Raw genomic sequence first — 20,149 nt, 5'->3', positions numbered from 1 at the left:
TGCTTTGAATATTTCTGCAGTAAGATATTAGGAAATCTTGCCAGTCCAATTAGTATGAATTATAGCATAGATAGGTCTTTCAGTCATTGTCCTTTCCCTGGTTTTGACAACAATTTAGGTTAGGACTTATGGCACAGGTTAGCATTATCCATCTTTTGATTAGTATTTTTGTGTTCAGATAGACTAACACATTGGAATAGAGGATATTAAACTTATGAGATGATCTACTGATATCATTAAAATGCCTACTGAATACTAATCAAAATGCTTATGACACGTTGCTTATGATATTAAACTAGAATTTAAAAGGCTGGTGATTGGTTGAACGCATACAATTCCTAAAAGTTATCATTATACTAAGCAATACTTTTGTTGTACATATTCAATAATCTGCTATTAATCAGACAAAGTACTATCTCAGTTAGGACCAAAGGCTCTGTTCTGCATTGGGCAAAGTGTTGTTTTATTTGGTGGCAACTTATGCTAAATCAACAAGCAATTAATTCGACTAGTATAGCGTTTGTGGTGTTTTAATTTGAGTATTTCCCTGTATTTTCAGGATTTCCCGTTTTACTGACTGAATCAATTTTAATATATGCAGGTACACTGGGAAGGACATATTTGGTTACATAAATACATAGCCAAGCATGTTGAGGTAAAGTACAATTTCTACTATGCAAAGCTACTACTCCATTTAGGTAGATAATTGTTTTTTAATAGGTAGTTCTTTCTTCAATTAGGTGAAACCCTATTTTATATGTAGACAAATCTATTTCTTCAGTTATTCAAGTTCTATTTTATAATGGAAGATGAGGCAAATTAATAATTATATCAAGCTAGATGCGTACAGAGATGACACATTTGCAAAATTTAAGGTATAGTATTCTCTATGTTTTTTCCCAAAGCATGCTACAATGCACTATGATTAGACAATAATCATCTTTTCAATTAGGCAGTACTACTGTATCATTATGCAATGCTACTATTTATGGCTCGATTGGTGATTTTCTAGACTACAAGTTACTTGCTTATTTTAGTGTATAGATTATCTAGAACTACTTTTTTTCATGCTTATACCACTTACAAAATTATTTTAGTGACAGATGCTCTATGCAATCTTAATATATACATGATCTCACTACCTGTTCCCCTATTTGCTATGTGAGAGATATTTTCGATTGGCTAGTTCTAGCTGCTATGTAGCTGCTATGTAGTCAGTAATAATACTCATTTGTCGAATTCACAGAATTCATGGTTCTCAAAAGCCATTGTAATCCAATTGTCTCAATGTATAGAATAGTTTCCTTTCCCATATTATTCTGAATACCGAAAACAAACATATTTTCCTGCTCCCAAATTAAACCATGATATTAAGTGAATCCTAGAATTTAGGCAATTTAACACATACATGTAAGCATTTTTATATAAATAATTTTAGTTTGTGAATCCCATAATACAGGCAACTTAGCAGACTCATGCAAGTATCTTTTATATCCAACAATTAGGCATGTATAACTACGCCATGCAGTCTAGTTATGCATGTTCAATTTATACCTACCATATCCACCATATCCTTTTTGTTTTCTGAGCAGTAGTTTGTTCTGTTCGTAATTTTTAGTGAATGAGTATAACCATTATTATCAAAGTTTAATAAGTATTTGTTTTTGTCCATCTAAAACTGAACTCCTTGCCTGAAGAATTGCTTGCTTAGGAGAACATGGGTGAGAGTGAAGTATGTAAATCCTATCTTAGCAATACACAACTCTTGGGTAATAATGGAGTTCTAGATTATGCAAAACAATATACTTCATATGCAATTTTCATTGAGCATTTTGTAATTCCTTTTTGATTGCTTGCCTACGGCTGTAGTTCTCTAGCTCGTGTACAATTTACCAAAATTGAGACTAGATATAGCTCTTTGATTTGACCTATTTTTCAATCGCTATATGTTACCTGATTATTGCTTTATTTTTGCAGTTGTTATTTGCTACGAAAAATATACTTGTAGCTGGTGCAATCCTAACTCACATACTTTTGTTTTTATGTTCTGATTTAGTTTGTTGCTTGGTATTCTTTTATAAGAGTTGCTTGGTGTTAATGCTGGCTCACACAAAGCAGACTACTGGTTTGCAAGATTTTGCATTGGTAGCTTTTGGTTTAAATTAAACTTGGTTGCCCCATCGATTCCTCTGATGCGTTGTTTCTTGTCTTGGGTTCGGAGTTGCCTCATGTTATTGTTCATCTTTAGAACGATGCTAGTTCACATATTGCCTATTGGGAATACGGTCACCTGGAGGCTGGAGAGATTTTATTCAGTTTATGAAGAGATGGTGGATGGTGGACACAATTAAACATCACATGCACTGTCAATGGAAACTTTCTTTTTGTAGAATGGCCTGTACATATGCAGTATTGTTTATTGCTCAACTCAACATTTAGAATAATGCGTGTAATACGCACCTAAGTTATAGGCAGTACATATGTAGTATTGTTTATTGGCATGCTGTTTGCCTACTTAGTAGTTGCTAGGTTGAATGCATGTTTAAGCTTGTCTGAATTTTGTGCAGGTAAGCAGCACAAGAGAAGTGAGCCTAGGTCACCAAATATATATTGGCCATTTTTAGCGAACCTAGATCACCAGGTAACCAGTACAAGAGCAGCCTGTGCTATCTTTTTATACCTCTGTTCTGCATAGCAGCCTGTTGCATGTTTACCTGAATGAATATTCACCTACTCATTGAATGACGGGTAACCTGAATGCATAAGCTAATATTTAAATCACTCTCTTCTTTGTCTTGCCTTAATCTGGATAAATAGCTCTAGTGGATTTTTCTTGTGTTCTTAATAGATCGACAATAGCTACTTGGATTGATCTCCTTGAAGATAATTAGTGCTTGGTACTGATAGTAACTAAGACATGCTTGCTGATAGTAACTAAGTATCTTTTGGACTGAACAATGTGTTGCTGGTATGTGTTAATTATTTGGCATGCTTCTTTACCATCTCAAGGCCTTTGCGAAAAGCACACACTGAAACATCTCCACCTCACTTGCACAAGCATTAACTCCTATCTGCATGTTCATTTCTGGAATTTTTGTTGCTAGTTGATCTGATTGTTTATTGTTTAGAGTGTACCTTTCTAATATGAGTTTGGAATATAATGCAGGAAATGCCACCACTGGATCTAACTGAAATCCTACAGGTTTTTGTTCCCCTTTTCTGTTGTTTTTACACCTTTGATCAAACAAGCTTGAGACACGGCACTTTAACAGACACGTTCTTATAGGAACAAAGGTTAAAAGGTACACTACCAAAAGGGCGTACCCAGTGCCGTAGGCTTCCCGCACTGCGCGGGGTCTAGGGAAGGGTTATCTTTAGCGCCAAGCCTTGCCCGCACAAATGTTCAGAGGCCGGGGCTTGAACCCGGGACCTTCCGGTTACAAACGGTAGGCTCTACCGCTGCACCAGGCCCGCCCTACAAAGCTGACCAAAAATACAGCAGCACCATTTAGTAATAGGCAGAGTATATCATATTACTGAACATTGTCTCCTTGGTGATTGAACAAAAATATATAGGAATAAGACCCCTGAGATCAATCGTAGTCCGGATAGCACATGCTTAGTTAAGAAATCAAACACATAAGCTGAATCACCCCCTTTCTTGTGAACTTCATCATTAGGACAACTGGAAATGCTACAAGCAGAAAAGGAAATACTAGAAGGTCAACTTGTGCTATTTCTAGCAGCCCTGGAGTAGAGTATATCGATGGAATAGGATCAACAAGTCTAGCACCAAGCTTGTCCCACTCCCCGTTGTCCTAGAATGCCTGGAATGCTACAGGCATTTCCGAGGAAAATTGTAACTTGTAATGGAGAAGCTGTATGACCTCCTTTCTTGTGTACGGAGCATGGCGAAGGCTATTGGCACATGAACCTAGCAAAAAGTTAGTTAGTGGAAGCAATTTGGACTTGACTGAATGTATTGAGCCGTGTCTTTTGACATCAACCAATATGATTGCTATTGCCAGGGACTGGCATTGACAGAGATATGGGAGTCCTAGGGCCACCAGTACTAGTTTTGATTGATGAAGAGGCAAGACCAAAGATGTAGCCGGGGCCAAGAGACATGATAGTTCCAGGACCACAAGATATATTATCTGCCAGATCATCAAGATGAAATTGCCCATTCTTCAACGAGCTAGGCAGGTACTCATTCAGAACTGGGTGCTTCTGGCACACAGCAACATAGTCTGGCTCCGAACAGTAAATTTCCTTGAGAATAGCTCTCGCTTTCGCGGATTTACGAAATACACGGAACTCATTTCTCAGAAGCCTAGACACCTGAATTAGCATACTGCCATACTTTTCATCGGACACAAGACAAGGATAATCCAAAGCAAATTCTGGCTCCACCTCATTTCCATCCAAAAGGGAAAAGAAAGCATCCAATCCCTTGGGCAACATATTATGCGAAGAGGGGTGACGCTCAGAAATAATGCCTCTCATGAAGATACTGAACTCATTGTAGCCCACCAAAGAGTTTGATTTCCACTTCTGATCAGCATCTTCTTCTAGTTTCCTATACGCGAACATCCCAAGGTCGTAATCACCCCCACATTATCTTTTCTAAAGGCACCAGAGCATGATTTCCCAAGAATGTTATAGAAATATGGAAGGTAAAGCTCTGACTTTATGAGGCGATAGCTTGCATCATTACTCATGTACGGTTGACAATCATCAGGTCTTCCAAACAACCTATTCACAGGCACATCCTCAAGTATGGGTTTTACTATCCAAAAATTCATCCAGATCTATCCATTTTTTCCCCGGATAAACAATCTCACCATGTCTGCCTCTGCAAACAATCAAGAAGGTATAAACAACAGAAAACACAATCTGGTGACAACATAGCACGCCAAAACCTGATGCACAAAAATGGAATCGGAAAAACTTACATCAAAATGCATGTTTCTGGGGGACATGGGTTAGGAAACACAGAAAACCTCCGAATGTTGCTAGAACCAGAGGCTGTGCTTGTTCCAAAACAAGAACTGACATTTTCTCAAGAACAAAACTTGACACCAGCCTTACAATTGTGAAATAGCCTACCAAAGGAACCCACCCTCAAATTGGTACAATCTTGTCAAATATCTGCATTTCTGCACACATAAAACAAGGGTCATGCTCATGTCATCGATCTGAAAAATAAAAGATGCTATCACTATGCCAAAACATCTTATTACAGACGTGTTACAAAGTTCATCACAGACGCAGAATCCCACGTCTCTAAATTCGCGTCTGTGATAAGGCATCATCAGCATCTCAGATGACTCTGATTAGAGACGTGTTTTGGCAAAATGCATCTCTGATTACTCTTATCAGACACGTTTTGACAATCAGTTCTCCGATGATGAATTAAAAAAAACAAAAAAAGAGAAAAGAACATGAAAAGGTATAGGAAATTGGTCATACGTACATCACAGTTCCTCCTCTCATCACAAATACATTCAAAAGAGTAATTTACAACAGCTTTTGTTCAATACATATATATCTACATCGTAGCTACACTACTTAGAGATTCAACACTATGTACAAATATGACAACTGAAAGGTTAAAGAGGTTTGAGGAATGAAGTTACACTGTCAAGATACCATGCTAATGTAATGCTACATTATGTAAAGATACAATGTTATGGCAATGATCATGCTGCAAACAAGATCAAGTAACTCAACAAGTATCATGAAAAGCAACAGCCTATAGGTAGCACCTGGCTGCAAACAAAATCATTGTCACCATCATGTTTCCGTTTGTTTGGGACTTACTGATAGTAGGACACCAACAGCCTTTTACAGAAGTAGATTTCAGTTAAAAGCCCATCTCTGCTAAAGAAAACTAGAATGAGTTAATTAATGCATGGGAGATCATTTGTCACTGCGGTCGTGGCGCGACGGTGGCGGCGTCGCCAAGGGGACGGCCGGTAGTAGGGCTTGGCATGGGTCGGTGTTGGGTTTGTGCATGTGTGTGCCCGCGATGTCCTGGTCTGCCAGGGGCGCGGCTCGACGCTGGCGAGGCGGCACGGTGGCCGGTCGGTTGGTCAAGGCCAGGGCCCGGTGTTTGGCTGATGGCTCGGACGTGCACGCACGCGCGCGAGTCCTGGCTTCCCAGGATCGTGGTGTGGCCGTGCCGTGCATGGGGTACCGGTGTTCCGGGCCCGCGGCACGGTGCAGCGGCGAGGAGGCGACGGCGGTGGCAGGAGGCACGGGCGGCACGACGGGCTCCTGCAAAAAGGGTGGCACCAGGTTGGGACGGCCCGGGGTCCTAGAGCTGAGCTAGGGAAGGCTCAACGGCGGTGCCGACAGCACAAGGGAGATGGGGAGCGGTGGCGGAGCTCACCGGTCGAGGCTGGGGAAAACGGTGCTCGGGGCGGTGGAGAGGCGAGGCCGTGGCGAGGCGTAGCAGAGCCGAGCAGCGCAGGGTCGTCAATGTAGTCGATCGGGGCGCTGGCTCGGTGAAGACGCTCCTGCGATGGCGGTGACGTCCTTCTCCCCCGTGCTCTCCTTCTCGTTCCTTCTCCCTCCCTCCTCCTCCCTCTCGGTTGCAGTGGCGGTGGAAGAGGAAGACACCGAGGCGGCTAGGGTTTTTGGCGGCGGCCTTGGGGGGTTCTTAAGGAGGCTGCGCTAGGATTCGCGGCGCGGGCCTGGACGTTGAGGGCGACGATGGGACGGCCACGGAGCGGTGAAGCGTGGTGCCATCGCACGGCGTGGCGCGGGCTAGGGTTTGTGGTGCGGGCTCGGTGGCCGAGATGGGAGGCGCGGCGGTTTCACTCCCATGTCGCGAAGTGAGGATAGGCGAGGCGTGGGTGCGAGGTGACGCATGCGAAGGCGGCGCGACGATGATGCAGGCAAAGGGCGTGGTGGTTTCGCTGCCTTGTCGCAGGGTGGAAGCAGAAGCGCCGCGAGACGCGGCTGGAGGTGGAAGGGAAAGCTGACAAGCGGGCCCCGCTTGTCAGCTACCCGGGTGAGAAGTAAAGGGGGTGCGGCGGTGCGGCTGGTAGGCTGGGCCGGAATGGCCGTGTGGTGTGGGTCGTGCTCTCGGGGTAAAGAGGAAAAGATGTTGGGCCGGGTTGTGCTCGAGTGGGCCGGTTTCTGGCTATTGGCCCATGTAGGCTTAGGTAGTTAGTATTTGAATTTGAATGGCCCATTCAAATTCGAATTCCACTCAATTGAATCAAACAATTTGGAAGAAACTCAAATAAGATCTAACAACAATTTCAAACAAGGTAGATCGCAAATAAATCCAAATGACTCTAAGGTTACACACTAACAATATCATCCTTAGTTCAATTTCGGTTAAATTTGCTAGGAACTTGGGGTAGGAGATATTATCCTTGCATTTCATCCTAACTAAGAGCACTTACACGAAAAGTTTTGAAATTCACGATTTTTGTAGTATTAACATTCTAGGTAAAACCTGGGATGTTACAGCTTCGCCATTATTTCGACGCATACATGATCATGGTGGTCACCGACTTCCCATTGGCGGATATCCTCCACAATCGGGATGCCACCAGGTGCATGTCCAAGTGGGCAGTTGTAGGATCAAGGACACCGGCTAGAGGGGGGGTGAATAGATGGTTTTAACTAAAAACAAATCACTTAGGGGAAATTAGTACAACAAGAGAATTAAATTTTTAATCTAAGTTGAGCTAAGTTGGGTTTGCAACCTAGGGTGATCAAGCTAAGCTAGAATCTAGGAATGTAAACTTGCACAAGAGTAGATGCGGTAAAGAATTGCAAGTTAAGAAACAATACTCAAGACGCAAGAATTTATCCCGTGGCGTCGATGACTTGCCGGTCACCCCTAATCCACGTTGAGGTGGATTCAACGAACTTGATTGCTCCTCTACCAAGTCTTCACTCAGTCTTTGAGTCAATTCGATCAAAGAACCTCTCCAAACCTCGGTTCCATTAAGATGCTCTTCACCGCTCTGGCGAGGCGAGCTCAACCTCTCACAAACTTGGCCACGGCACCTTCATAATCTTCTTTTAACTGCTCGGTGGCACACACGATCTGTCTAGGAGGCGGTAAAAAGCTAACGACGCTTGCTTGGAATCTCACCAGTGCCTCAATGATCAATCTCTTTGATGCAATGCACTAAACACTCTCCAACTCACAAGAATGCGATCACCAAGCAACGGTGAGTGAGAGATGAGTGAATGAGAGCTCAAAGATGTTCTAGTGTCTTTCTCAAGTGATAAGTCAGCTCTTATGCAGCCAAGGGGTGAGTATATGTAGCCTACCAAAGAACCTTGCAGTAGGGAATGGAGGTCCTCCTAGTCTCCTTATCTGCCCGGGCCAGTATCTTTACGGGGTACTCTACATACTCAAGCGTCTCTTGCAAGTCCACTGCCTCTGGGGGTATTGTCTCATTCGGTACCCGCAAGCATTTGCGTAGCTGAGATGCGTGGAAAACTGGATGTACCCCAGCAAGTTCTTCTGGGAGCTTCAGTTTGTACGCCAATCCTCCGATCTTTTGGACGATCGGATACGGTCCAACGAACCTCGGAGCTAGCTTCCCGTTGACATGGAACCTCTTGGTGCCTCGGAGCGGTGACACCTTCAGGTACACGTGGTCTCCGACTTCAAACGAGAGGTCTCTCCTTATCTTGTCGGCGTAGCTCTTCTGTCTGCTCTGCGCTATCTTCAGGTTTTCCCTGATCTTGGCGACATTTTCCTCAGCTTCTACGATAGAGTCTGGACCAAAATACGATCTCTCCCCGGTTTCCGACCACATCAGCGGTGTTCTGCATTTCTTGCCATAAAGTGCCTCGAAGGGTGACATCCGCAAACTGGCCTGATGGCTGTTGTTGTACGTGAACTCAGCATAGGACAAACTCTTCTCCCAATCACTCCCGTAGGCTAGCACACATGCTCTAAGCAAGTCCTCGAGTATCTGGTTCACTCTCTCTGTCTGCCCATCGGTTTGGGGGTGAAAGGCGGTGCTGTAATCTAGCTGAGTCCCTAGGGACTTGTGCAAACTCTGCCAGAATTTCGCGGTGAATTGAGGGATCTGATACTATGCTTCGTGGTGCCCCGTGGAGTTTCAGAATGTTCTCCATGTACAGTTCGGATAGTTGACTCACGGTGTATGTGGTCTTGACGGGGATGAAGTGTGCCACTTTGGTTAGGCAATCAACGATTACCCAAATGGAGTCATTGCCCTTCTGAGTCCGGGGTAATCCTGTTATGAAATCCATGCAAATGTCATCCCACTTCCATACGGGAATATCAAGTGGTTTCAGCAGACCGGCAGGGCGTTGGTGTTCAGCCTTGATTCTCCTACAAATGTCACACTTAGCCACGAATTCGGCTATGTCCGTTCTCATGTTGTTCCACCATAAACGGTCCTTCAGGCCTTGGTACATCTTCGTGCACCCTGGGTGTATGGCGTACTTGGAGTTATGCGCTTCATCCAGAATCTCGGCACGGATCCCTTGATCCTGGGGCACGCATATGCGATCTTTCAGCCATATGGTCCCTTGGTCGTCGACCCTGTAGTCGGTCGCTTTTCCGTCTCGCATTGCTCGCTTGAGCTTCTGAAGTTCTGGGCAATGTCGCTGTGCTTGCCTAATTCGATCCTCCAGATTGTACTTGACTGTCATTTCGTTCAGGTGCCCTTGCTCTACTATTTCCAACTTCAGCCTCTCGAGTTCATCGCACAGTGCAGGTTGCTCGTCACAAACCATCAAATTGCTGCAATAGTGCTTCTTACTTAAGGCGTCTGCTACGACGTTAGCCTTGCCGGGGTGGTACTAAATATTCAGATCGTAGTCCTTGATCAGCTCTAACCATCTTCTCTGCCTCATATTCAGCTCTGCCTGAGTGAAGAAATACTTCAGACTCTTGTGATCGGTATAAATATCGCACTTGTTGCCAATTAGGTAGTGCCTCCAAATTTTCAAGGCGTGCACTACAGCTGCGAGTTCAAGGTCGTGGGTAGGGTAGCTTTCTTCGTGTTTCCTCAACTGTCGGGAGGCATACGCAACAACTTTACCATCTTGCATCAGCACACAACCCAGGCCCTGACGAGAAGCGTCACAATAGACCACGAAGTCCTTCCGGATGTCCGGAAGAGTGAGGATTGGGGTGGTAGTAAGTCAGGACTTAAGCTCTTGGAAACTGGCTTCGCACTTGGGTGACCATACGAACGGTACGTTGTTCTTGAGTAGCTCGGTCATAGGCTTGGCAATCTTGGAAAAGTTCTCAATAAATCGCCGGTAGTAGCCTGCCAAACCCAGGAAGCTTCGGATATCGGTAACACTCTTCGGCTGCTGCCATTCTAACACTGCTTCGATCTTCTCGGGATCTACCGCAACCCCCTCTGCAGTCAACACGTGGCCTAGGAAGGCAACCTTCTCTAGCCAAAACTCGCATTTACTGAACTTGCCATACAACTGGTTCTGCCTCAACCTCTCGAGCACTATCCTCAGGCGCTCAGCATGTTCTTCGGCGGTCTCAGAGTAGATTAAGATGTCGTCAATGAAGACTACGACGAACTTGTCTAGTTCTTCCATGAACACCTTGTTCATCATGATCATAAAGTAGGCGGGTGCATTGGTCAGTCCGAAGGATACTACGGTGGACTCGTACTGGCCATATCTGGTCACGAACGCTGTCTTCGGAATGTCACACTCCCGGATCTTCATCTGATGGTATCTGGATCTCAGATCAATCTTACTAAAGAATTTGGCCTTTCTCAACTGGTCAAGCAGATCATCGATTCTAGGTAACGGATACTTGTTCTTGATGGTCACGGCATTCAGCGATCGGTAGTCGATGCATAACCTCATGGTTCCATCCTTCTTCCTCACGAACAACACGGGTGATCCCCATGGCGATGCACTAGGCCTGATGTACTGTTTATCCAGCAGTCCTTCAGCTGTTTCTTCAACTCGGCGATTCTTCTGCGGACATGCGGTAGGGTCGCTTCGCGATCGGTGCCGTCCCTGGCAGAAGGTCAATCACGAACTCGACATCCCTGTCCGGTGGTAGACCCGGCAATTCCTCGGGAAACACATCAGGATACTCGCAAACCACTGGCACGTCTTCGAGTGTCCTCTTCTCCAAGTTGTTCAAATTGTACACCCGAGGTACATCTCGGGACTTCAACGGTTCCACCTCGATCTTCTTCCCACTAGGGTGTTCTAGTGTCACCAACCTGGGCGAGCAAGATATGACACCCTTGTGTGCAGTCAACCAGTCCATCCCCAAAATGACATCTATCCCCTCTGATGGCAGTATTGTCAAGTCAGCTGTGAATGGCAGTCCCTGAATCGTGATTCTCACTCCCTTACATGCTAGTGTGCACCTATGATCCCCCAGCGGGGAGTTGGTGATGATAGGATGGCTTCTCGGGGTCATCGGAAGGGATTTTTGTGCAACACACTTCGAAGAGATGTAGGAGCAAGTGGCTCCAGAGTCAAATAACACCAAGGCTTTAGAGTCGTTGATAAGGTACTCACCTGTCACGACATCGGGGGCATCCCGGGCCTCCTCCTCAGTCAGGTGGGTGAGACGGCCACGGTCTGCGGAGCGTGGAGCTTGAGCGGGCCTGCCGGCGGAGCCAGGCGCGCGAGCTGGAGTCGAGGTCTTCTTCTCGGGGCACTCATAGGACTTGTGGCCCAGTTGGTTGCAAGTGAAGCAAACAAACGGCGTCGAGCCACTGTTGGTCCTCTGTGCCGGCTGCTGGCGGTGGTAGCTGCGTCCTCCCTGGTTCTGTCCTCCGTGGGTCTTGTTGCCGGAGTAGTGGTCGCCTCCCCCACCGTAGTTCCTGCTCGGCTGACAGGAGCCGAAGCGGAAACCGCTCCTCGGTGGCAGGGGTGGCGCGTTCCTTGCCTTCTGGAAGGGCCAGTCTCGTACCTGGTGGTCGGTTTGGCGCTTCTTGTTGCGCTGACGGTCTTCCCATCCCAGTCTCTCCCTCTCCACAGCAATGGCACGGTTGACCAAGCTGCGGAGCGATGGGTACTCGCATCCCGTCATGATCTGACGGATGCCATGGTGTAGTCCTCGGAGAAACCAGAACTGCTTCTCCTCGGTGTTGGTGTCGTCTGCAGCGTACCTCATCATCTTGGTGAAGTGGCGCTCGTACTCCTCCACCCTCATCGTACCCTGAGTCATGGTACGGAACTCCTGGGCCTTCTGGATCGTCACTTGCCGGGGCACGTGCTGCTCACGGAACGCCCTGGCAAACTCCTCCCACGAGATGTGTGCTGGGTCATGGTGGGAGTCACAGTAGCTGTCCCACCAGGACTTGGCAGTACCCTCGAGCTGGTGGACGGCGAGTGCGACGCACTCCTCGTCGGTGCAGTTGGTGAGGTCCAGCTTGGTCTCGATCACTCTCAGCCAGTCATCGGCCTCCAAGGGGTCCTCCGCGTAGCTGAAAGTCGGGGCCTTCAGGCGGATGAATCTCTCGATCTTGCGCTGGAGGTCCTCTTCAGGCGGGCCATGACGGTGGGCCTCGTGGTTCCTCTGATCAACCGACTCGGCCAGGCGCTGGAGTAGCTGAGTCTGCCTGTCCATGATCTCCGCAAGTGTCGGCGGTGGTGGCGGTGGCTACTGCGCGGGCTCGGCGTTGATTCCCTCGTCGACATCCTCCTCATCGGCTTCGTCTCCACGGTGTGCCTCCCCAAAGATGCGGGGTGCGGCACCCGCGGCAGGTCTTCTGCCTCTTCCACGTCCTGCTGCCGGGGCACGTGCTGGGGCAGCACATCCGCGCCCACGGCCAAACGGGCGGCCTCGTCCGCGTGCCTCGGCTGCGGCTTCCTCCTGGGCGGCTTGTTCGAAGCGGGCCATCAAGCGGTCGGATCTCCGAATCGACATTTCCTGTATAGGGTGAAAGGGGAATTCTCTCATGTAAACATCGGCACTCACCACCCAAAGTAAAAGAATACACACATGGGCAAAACATGCCAATTATCCGAAAAAGATGCAGAACTAAAAGCAATAACATTCAGAATAAAAGCAATTATCAAAAAGATGCGAGAATAAAAGAAATAACATCCATCCATTTAGACATCATTCAGGCAGTACAAGGAAACACCGGCGTTATCTCAAGGTCAACACCTAAGCCTTCGAGATAACACCCCCAACTCACACTCTAAGAATACATCGTGAATGCTTACAAAAAGAGTGGCGACTCCTATCGTGTCTACCTGAACTCGTGACATCATAGGACTCTCGGCTCAGAGCAAGACTCATGAGAACTCTCGCCGGAATGGACCATCGGCGGCTACTTATCCTACATCTACCCCTACCTAAGACACTGACTCACTCTCTAGTAGAAGGTGACGCGCGGCTTCTTGTAGGACAGCACGCGCTTGTAGTCCTCCGGGTAGCCCTCTGGGAAGATGGCGTCGATGGCTGCGACGGCCTCCACCACCTCCTCGGTCTCGATCGCGGGCGGCATCTCCTCGTGGGGGCACAGGTGTAGGCGAAGCTCCGTGGGAATGAGCTTGAAGTCCTCCTTCCTCACCATGGGCTGGCTCTCCTCGGGTAGTTGGTTCCTCAGCTCGTGGATCTCATCGACGCGGATCGAGTCGGAAATCTCCCACGTCTGCAAGGCGCGTGCAGCCTTGTCGCGGAGGTACACGGCAGTGCGGGTTAGCAAGGCGATGTTCCTCTTGTTCCTCTCCAGTCTGGTCTCCAGTTCCTTCACCCGGTCCTCCACCTTGGCTTCGAAGTAGCCGTGAAGGGTCATGAAGTCCTGCTGGTCGTCCACTTGAGTCTGCAGATGGCGGCACTCGGCCTCACTGTCGGTTGCCCGGTCCTTGAGCTTGCTGATGGTGGCGAGGTAGTCCTTCTCCTTGAGCTCCCACTCGGCCTTCTCCTCCCGGAGCTTCTGGAGCTCGGTCTCGGTTTGGAGTAGCTTTGCTTCGGCGGCCATCCTCTGTTGGGTCTGGGTCTCACGCATCATGTTCGCCTCCATGTAGCACACCCGGTTGCGGCGGGCCTCTAACTGGGTTGTGGTGTAGATCTGGTTCCACCCCTGAATCTCGTGCTGCAGAACGAGGATGTGCCTCACACTCTCGCAGAACCCCTGGTGGAGCTGCTCGCTCTCCAAGGAAAGGTTCACAACTAGGTGGTCCAGGTCGTAGAGGTAAGAACCGGTGGTGTGGACCATGGGCTGGTCCCCTCCGGTCTCCTGAACCAGGGCATAGTACATCTCCAGGTAGACGGCCTCGGGATCCTCATTGGGCAGGACGGCCCGAGGTAGTAAGCGGAAAGAGGAGTCTCCGCAAACTTGGTCTGCCAGAACTGGGCAAGTAGTTCCATCGTCATCTTTCGAGCGGCTGACTGGACGGCTATCTCGGTGAGTACGCCGAAGCTGTAGACCATCTTACCCTCGAAGTCGGGCACTGCGGGGTCTGGTAAGACAACGAGTGTGGCGATCTTGGAGTGGTATGGGAGGGCGGTGGTCGACTTCAGGGAGAGCTTGATGTAGGCCAGGTCGATGCCAATGTGCTCCACCACGCGCTCAAACCACTTGAGGACACCCCTCTGGTGGTACTCCGCGTACAGCTCGGGGTCGTGGTTCACACTCTCCATCGTGGTCGTCATCGCGGTTGCTACCCTGCGTAGGAACGTAGGAATTGAGTCAGCGTAGGTAAGAGAATAACTCAAGAGTGGAGGAAAACTGAGTCAAGGTATCGACGAAAAATAGTCCAAGGTATTATAGTAAGTGGATAGAATCATATAGATTTCCTTAGGTCTACCGACCATGTCTAAGGCTCGTGCTACGGTCAAGCATGGCTCTGATACCAACTGAAACGAACCGGATTCCCGAATCGAGGAATCCGACTCCCTGTATCATCGTGATAGTCCCTGGATCAAACGCTATCACATACAGAACTTATTTCAGGCATAATATCACAGTCATACTCATTATAAGGTCAAACACGGGTTTAATTATTACATAAATCCAAAGGATCTGTAGTACAGAATTTATTACAAGCCCCTCGGCTAGATCGAACAAGCAGAAGGCGCAAAACGGTAGTTAGGTCTTCGGCCGTTCGTCATCTTCGGGAACCTCCTCCACAGGCGATTTGAGCGTAGCTCGGGCCTCAGTTGTACCATCCGTCGTCGTTGGGGTCGAACTCCGGATCGGATCCTGCATCGTACCAGGCTATCCCCAAGGAATGGGATAGGTTCACGTCACCATCTGAATGCAAGCTTTATGGTGGTCTATACTACGGGTATATTAGAGTTCAAGAGGTAAAGCTGGGGTTTTCCTATGCATGCAATAAATATACATATAAGTATACACATCTCCTTTCATTCCCGACTCGGGCTCTTCCGGCATCCCGGACTCCCGGTCAACACACACCTTCCAAAACCACCAAGTCGATGCGACAACTCCCTCTCCTCGCATCTCAACTGCCCCTGGCAAGAAGTTAGTCTAGAGGGAGGTAGAAAACATGAGTAACTCTAACTAATAAGCGCAACAAAGGAGTAGGGATGTCCATGACCGAGGACGCGGCTATACGTATAGTTTTCACCCTGCAGGGGTTGTACACCTGGACCCACTCGAATCGACACTAGCCGGAGATCAGCCGACTAGCATACGAAACACCGGTCTACTGAAACGGAATTAGGAGCCACGGCACCATCAGGCTTTCCCGGGTCTTGGGCGCATCCTCCCACGGGAGGTCGCCCCGGGACTGTGAAGCCTCCCATGCGTCTCGGGGAACGTGAGGTCAGCACCTCCTCCCCCTGCACCGATACTCGATCCTCCTACCGGCTTGGTACCGCGCTTGCTAACCCCGGACCGGGCCCACCTTCATAATGGGTAAGTGGTGTGTACGCTTAACAGATTCCCACAAATCATAGTTACTCTCACCCGGTCCTTAATTGCCGAAGCGGGCATCTTCGTCAAAAGCGTATCCACCACGGTGGTCAGCGACTGCACCCTTAACGGGTGCCTCCAACACCCCAAACTCGTAACCAAAGCTGTACCCGCCACAGGTACTCCGTAGGGTGTGCCAAGATACACACCCCAAGCCCTCGATCCACGATCCAGTTAGGTTGCCCACTCCCGGCTAAACCCTAATCACCAACTCCCATAGTTTTTAAGGCGTCTTTTAGGCGTCGCCTAGGCGACGCTTAAGCGGTAAGGCGAGTTTCAACGGCAAGGCGTCAGCGTCGCCCTGAAAAGGCCCTAAGGCGTCCGCCTTGGACGCCAAGGCGTCGGGGCGTCGCCATGTCGTCCTCGGGGCGTCCTAGAAGGCGTCGCCTTAGGGTTTATAAGCCCTGGAACCCCGACCCCCTTGACAGAATCCCTGGAATCCGATTGAATCGCAAGGCGGCGGCGCGACGGCTCTGGTGCGGCGGATCTGTAGGCGCTCCCTTCCGCCGGCGAGCTCCTCCCTCCCCTCTCCCTCCCCGGCGAGCTCCTCCCTCTCCTCCCTCCCCCTTTCCCTCCCCGGCGAGCTCCTGTAGTCCTCCCTCCTCCTCTGCGGCTCTGCTCTGCCGCGCGCCCGCGCCCGCACCTCTCTGCTCCGGTGCTCCCTCCCCCTCTCCCTCCCCGGCGAGCTCCTCCCTCTCCTCCCTCCCCCTTTCCCTCCCCGGCGAGCTCCTCCAGTCCTCCCTCCCCCTCTGCGGCTCTGCTCTGCCGCGCGCCCGCGGGGTCTCTGCGGCTCTGCTTTGCGGCTCGGCTCTGCTCTCTCTCGGTCCCTCCCCTGGTCAGCTTAGAGCTCACCAGCTCAAGGTACTAGCGCCTCTTCCCTCTCCTCTCTCCTCTCAGTCCTCTGGTGAGATACTGAGATGTGCATTGATGTTGTGTGACTTGTGTCATGCTCCTGCTCTGTGATGTGTTTGTAGGATGGAGAGTGCTGGCTCTGTTGCTGCTCCAACAAATGCAGATGGCTATGATCCCATGGCTGATCCAAAGAGGAGAACGAAATCCAATGATCCCGGATGGAAGTATGGGTACTGGACAGAAATTGGGAACCGAGATAAGGTCACTTGCATCCTTTGCAAGACAGTGACAACAGGTGGAATCAAGAGGTTGAAAGAGCACCTTGCTGGAGGTTATGCAGACACGACCATGTGTTCCCAGACTACTACTGAGATTAGGAAAGAGATGAAAGCATATTTGGACAAGAATAAGAGAAATAGACCAATCTTCATTGATGATGATGACAATGATGATCGACAACAGCAACAGAGAGGGAGAGGGCAGGAACAGCAAGACAGCGAAGAGGTTGAGGTTGTTCATCCAAGCTCAGGGACAGCTGCCAAGAGAAGGAGGGCCACATTCCAGTATAGGACAGCAGGTCAACCTTCAAAAACACCCACTAGCACAGCAAAAGAGGTTGGAAAAGTTGCAACAATGCTTAGGAGAACTCCTGAACAAGTGGTGGATGATAGGCGATCGTCAAGCGCACACCAAACCACCATAGAGGCTAGCATAAAGTCTAAGGCTGACAGAGAATATGTGAACAAGCAATGGGCTTTGTGGTTCTATGAGTGTGGTGTGCCATTCAATACCATAAACTCGCGACAGTTTCAGATTGCTTGTGAGGCCACCGCACAATATGGTTCAGGGTATGTGCCTCATACCATGCATGAGGTGCGAGAGCCTTTACTTCGTGAGTGTGTCAAGGATGTGAGTAGCATGAGGGCTGCACATGAGTTGGCATGGAAGAATTATGGCTGCACACTAATGTCTGATTGATGGACCGATAGAAGGGGGCATCACTTGATCAACTTTCTTGTCAATAGCCCAGAGGGGACTTACTTCTTGGAGTCAGTTGATGCATTAGCTGAAAAGCATGATGCACTATTGCTAGCTGATTTGCTTGAGAAGAGGATAGATAGCATTGGAAGAGACAAGGTTGTTCAAGGAGTCACCGACAATGGAGCTAACTATAAGGCAGCAGGAGAACTTCTAATGCAGCGGATTCCAACATTGTTTTGGTCCCCATGTGCAGCACATTGCTTGGACTTAATGTTGGAAGATATTGGAAAATTGAGAGAATTTGAGAAGCCTATTAAACAAGCCAAACAAATCACCACTTTTATTTATAGGCATGGAAGAATTCTAGCAGCGATGAGGGAGAAGACAGGTGGGATGGATCTTGTAAGACCTGCAGCCACTAGATTTGCCACTTGTTTTCTTACTTTGAAGAGCTTACATAAGCATAGAGATGCATTGAGAGGACTATTTGTGAGTGATATATGGAACTATAACAAGTTGGCAAAGACACAAGCTGGCAAGAATGTGTGTGATATTGTTCTAGCAAAGGTCTTTTGGTCCTCAATTGAAGATTGTCTTAGAGCTTCAGCACCTCTTCTTATTGTGCTTAGGGCAGCTGATGGTGATGAGAAACCAGCTATGGCTGAAGTTGCAGCCTTAATGAATATTGCAAAAGAAAAAAAAATCAAGTTAAGCTTCCCTACCCAAAATAAGCAAGCATTGCTGAACAAGATCACACACATCATGAGAGGCGGTGGGAGGATCAAATGAATCATCCATTGTATGGAGCTGCACTCTATTTGAACCCTGGGAAATTCTTTGCCATCCAAAAAAAAAGGAGATGATAGATATGTTGCAGAATTGAGAAGTTGTTTCAATGATGTGCTTGCAAGGATGGAACAAGATGAGGTAGTTCGTGCTAAGATTGATGATTATGCCATGCATTATGAGGACCAACGAGGACCTATCTTTTCAAACAAGTTGGCACTCCAAAATATTCAAGCAAAAAGCCCACGTAAGTCTATTTCTATCATGTATGTGTGTGTGGCTGTTTAGTGTCAACTCTTTTCTAACTCTTATTATGTGTGTGGCTGTATGCATTTGTCATTCTAGTTGATTGGTGGCGTTCATATGGTGGCCGAGCCTTTGAACTTCAAAGATTTGCAAAACGTGTGGTTGGTCTTTGTGCTTCATCTTCCGGATGTGAGAGGAATTGGAGCACCTTCGAATTTGTAAGTAGTGGATATGAACCTATGGTCTTTGTGCTTCGTGTCTTGTTAGTTACTCATTTGGTTGCCATTGCTGTTTTTTCTAGATGCATACAAAGAAAAGGAACCGGTTGTTACACAAGAGGTTAAATGACTTGGTCTTTGTTTCATACAACCGAAAGATGCAAAGTAGATTTATAAAGAGGAAGGAGAAAGCTGGCACAAGTTATGATCCATTAGTTATTGAAGATTTTGATTGGGACAATGAGTGGATAGACTCATCGGTTGTTCACAGAGAAGGTGGGAGCGACAATGACCTTGTTGCCTTGACATGGGATCATGTTGATGAAGCTACTGGAGCATCAGTGTCGCTTCGAGGTCGCAACCTTCCAAGGCAAGCTACTAGGCGGAACTACACTGAAGGCTCCCAAAGGCATGGAAGGGCTAGGTTAGAAGAACCTGAAGAAGATTCACATGATGGGGGTAGTGAAGACATTGAGGACGATCCACATGATGACATAGATGTGAGTGATAGTGATGAAGAGGTCGGTGGCGAAGATGGTGAACAAAGCATGGATCCTCCCATTCTCGATGAGTTTGATGATGGATATTGAGAGTGGCTACTTGAGATATGAGAGCATTATCTATTTGCTACTATTTGCTACTATTTGCTATCTATTTGAGACTATTTTCCTATATTTTTCCTATATTCATATTATATTAAGGCGTCGCCTCGCCTTACGCTTTACCCGCTTAAAAGGTAAAAAGGGGGTCGCTCGCCTTACCTCGCCTTATCGCCTTAAAAACTATGCCAACTCCTGAAGAGAACCACTTCACACACGCCAAGACTATCCATCCATTTTCCACACATACACATTCAAGGATTTGCAAGGTATTTCATATAATAAACAAGTAAGATAGGTTGGCAAGGAGCAAGGTACATGAACTGGGCCATGCAAGTTCATCTCGGTATAAGTACACATATAGCGATAGCATATCTACCAGCAAATGCCAAATAGGAATTCAAATCGTAGATGGGCGTGAACCTGGCGTCTCTCCGAAGTCCTCCTGGGCCTCCGGGTGGTCCTGGCCGTCGGTCAACTCCTCGTGGTCGGGTCCTATTCGTAAATACGAGTAAGAGTAGGGACCAAAGTGCAACTATACACAAAACCCTGCAAATAAGATCCA

At 48.0% G+C, this 20,149-nt stretch overlaps 2 protein-coding genes across 2 annotated transcripts; both read left to right on the top strand.

The window, feature by feature from the left end:
• The first annotated feature begins 16,743 nt into the window (after window positions 1–16,743).
• Window positions 16,744–17,952, top strand: LOC112896932. Its single transcript, XM_025965052.1, has 2 exons — window positions 16,744–16,763; window positions 16,877–17,952. Exon 2 carries the CDS (start codon window positions 16,878–16,880, stop codon window positions 17,730–17,732), a length of 855 nt encoding a protein of 284 aa, XP_025820837.1. The 5' UTR covers window positions 16,744–16,763; window position 16,877; the 3' UTR covers window positions 17,733–17,952.
• Window positions 17,953–18,532: 580 nt separating this feature from the next.
• On the top strand, window positions 18,533–19,641 carry LOC112896933. The gene is made up of 3 exons (XM_025965053.1): window positions 18,533–18,768; window positions 18,867–18,985; window positions 19,069–19,641. The coding sequence occupies exons 1-3, from the start codon at window positions 18,648–18,650 to the stop codon at window positions 19,573–19,575; spliced, it is 747 nt and encodes a 248-aa protein (XP_025820838.1). The 5' UTR covers window positions 18,533–18,647; the 3' UTR covers window positions 19,576–19,641.
• Window positions 19,642–20,149: the final 508 nt, after the last annotated feature.

The sequence above is a fragment of the Panicum hallii genome, chromosome 6, assembly GCF_002211085.1.
Source record: "Panicum hallii strain FIL2 chromosome 6, PHallii_v3.1, whole genome shotgun sequence".
NCBI lineage: Eukaryota > Viridiplantae > Streptophyta > Magnoliopsida > Poales > Poaceae > Panicum > Panicum hallii.
The sequence above is the reverse complement of the archived record's forward strand: the minus strand, read 5'-3'. Positions and strand labels throughout refer to the sequence as shown.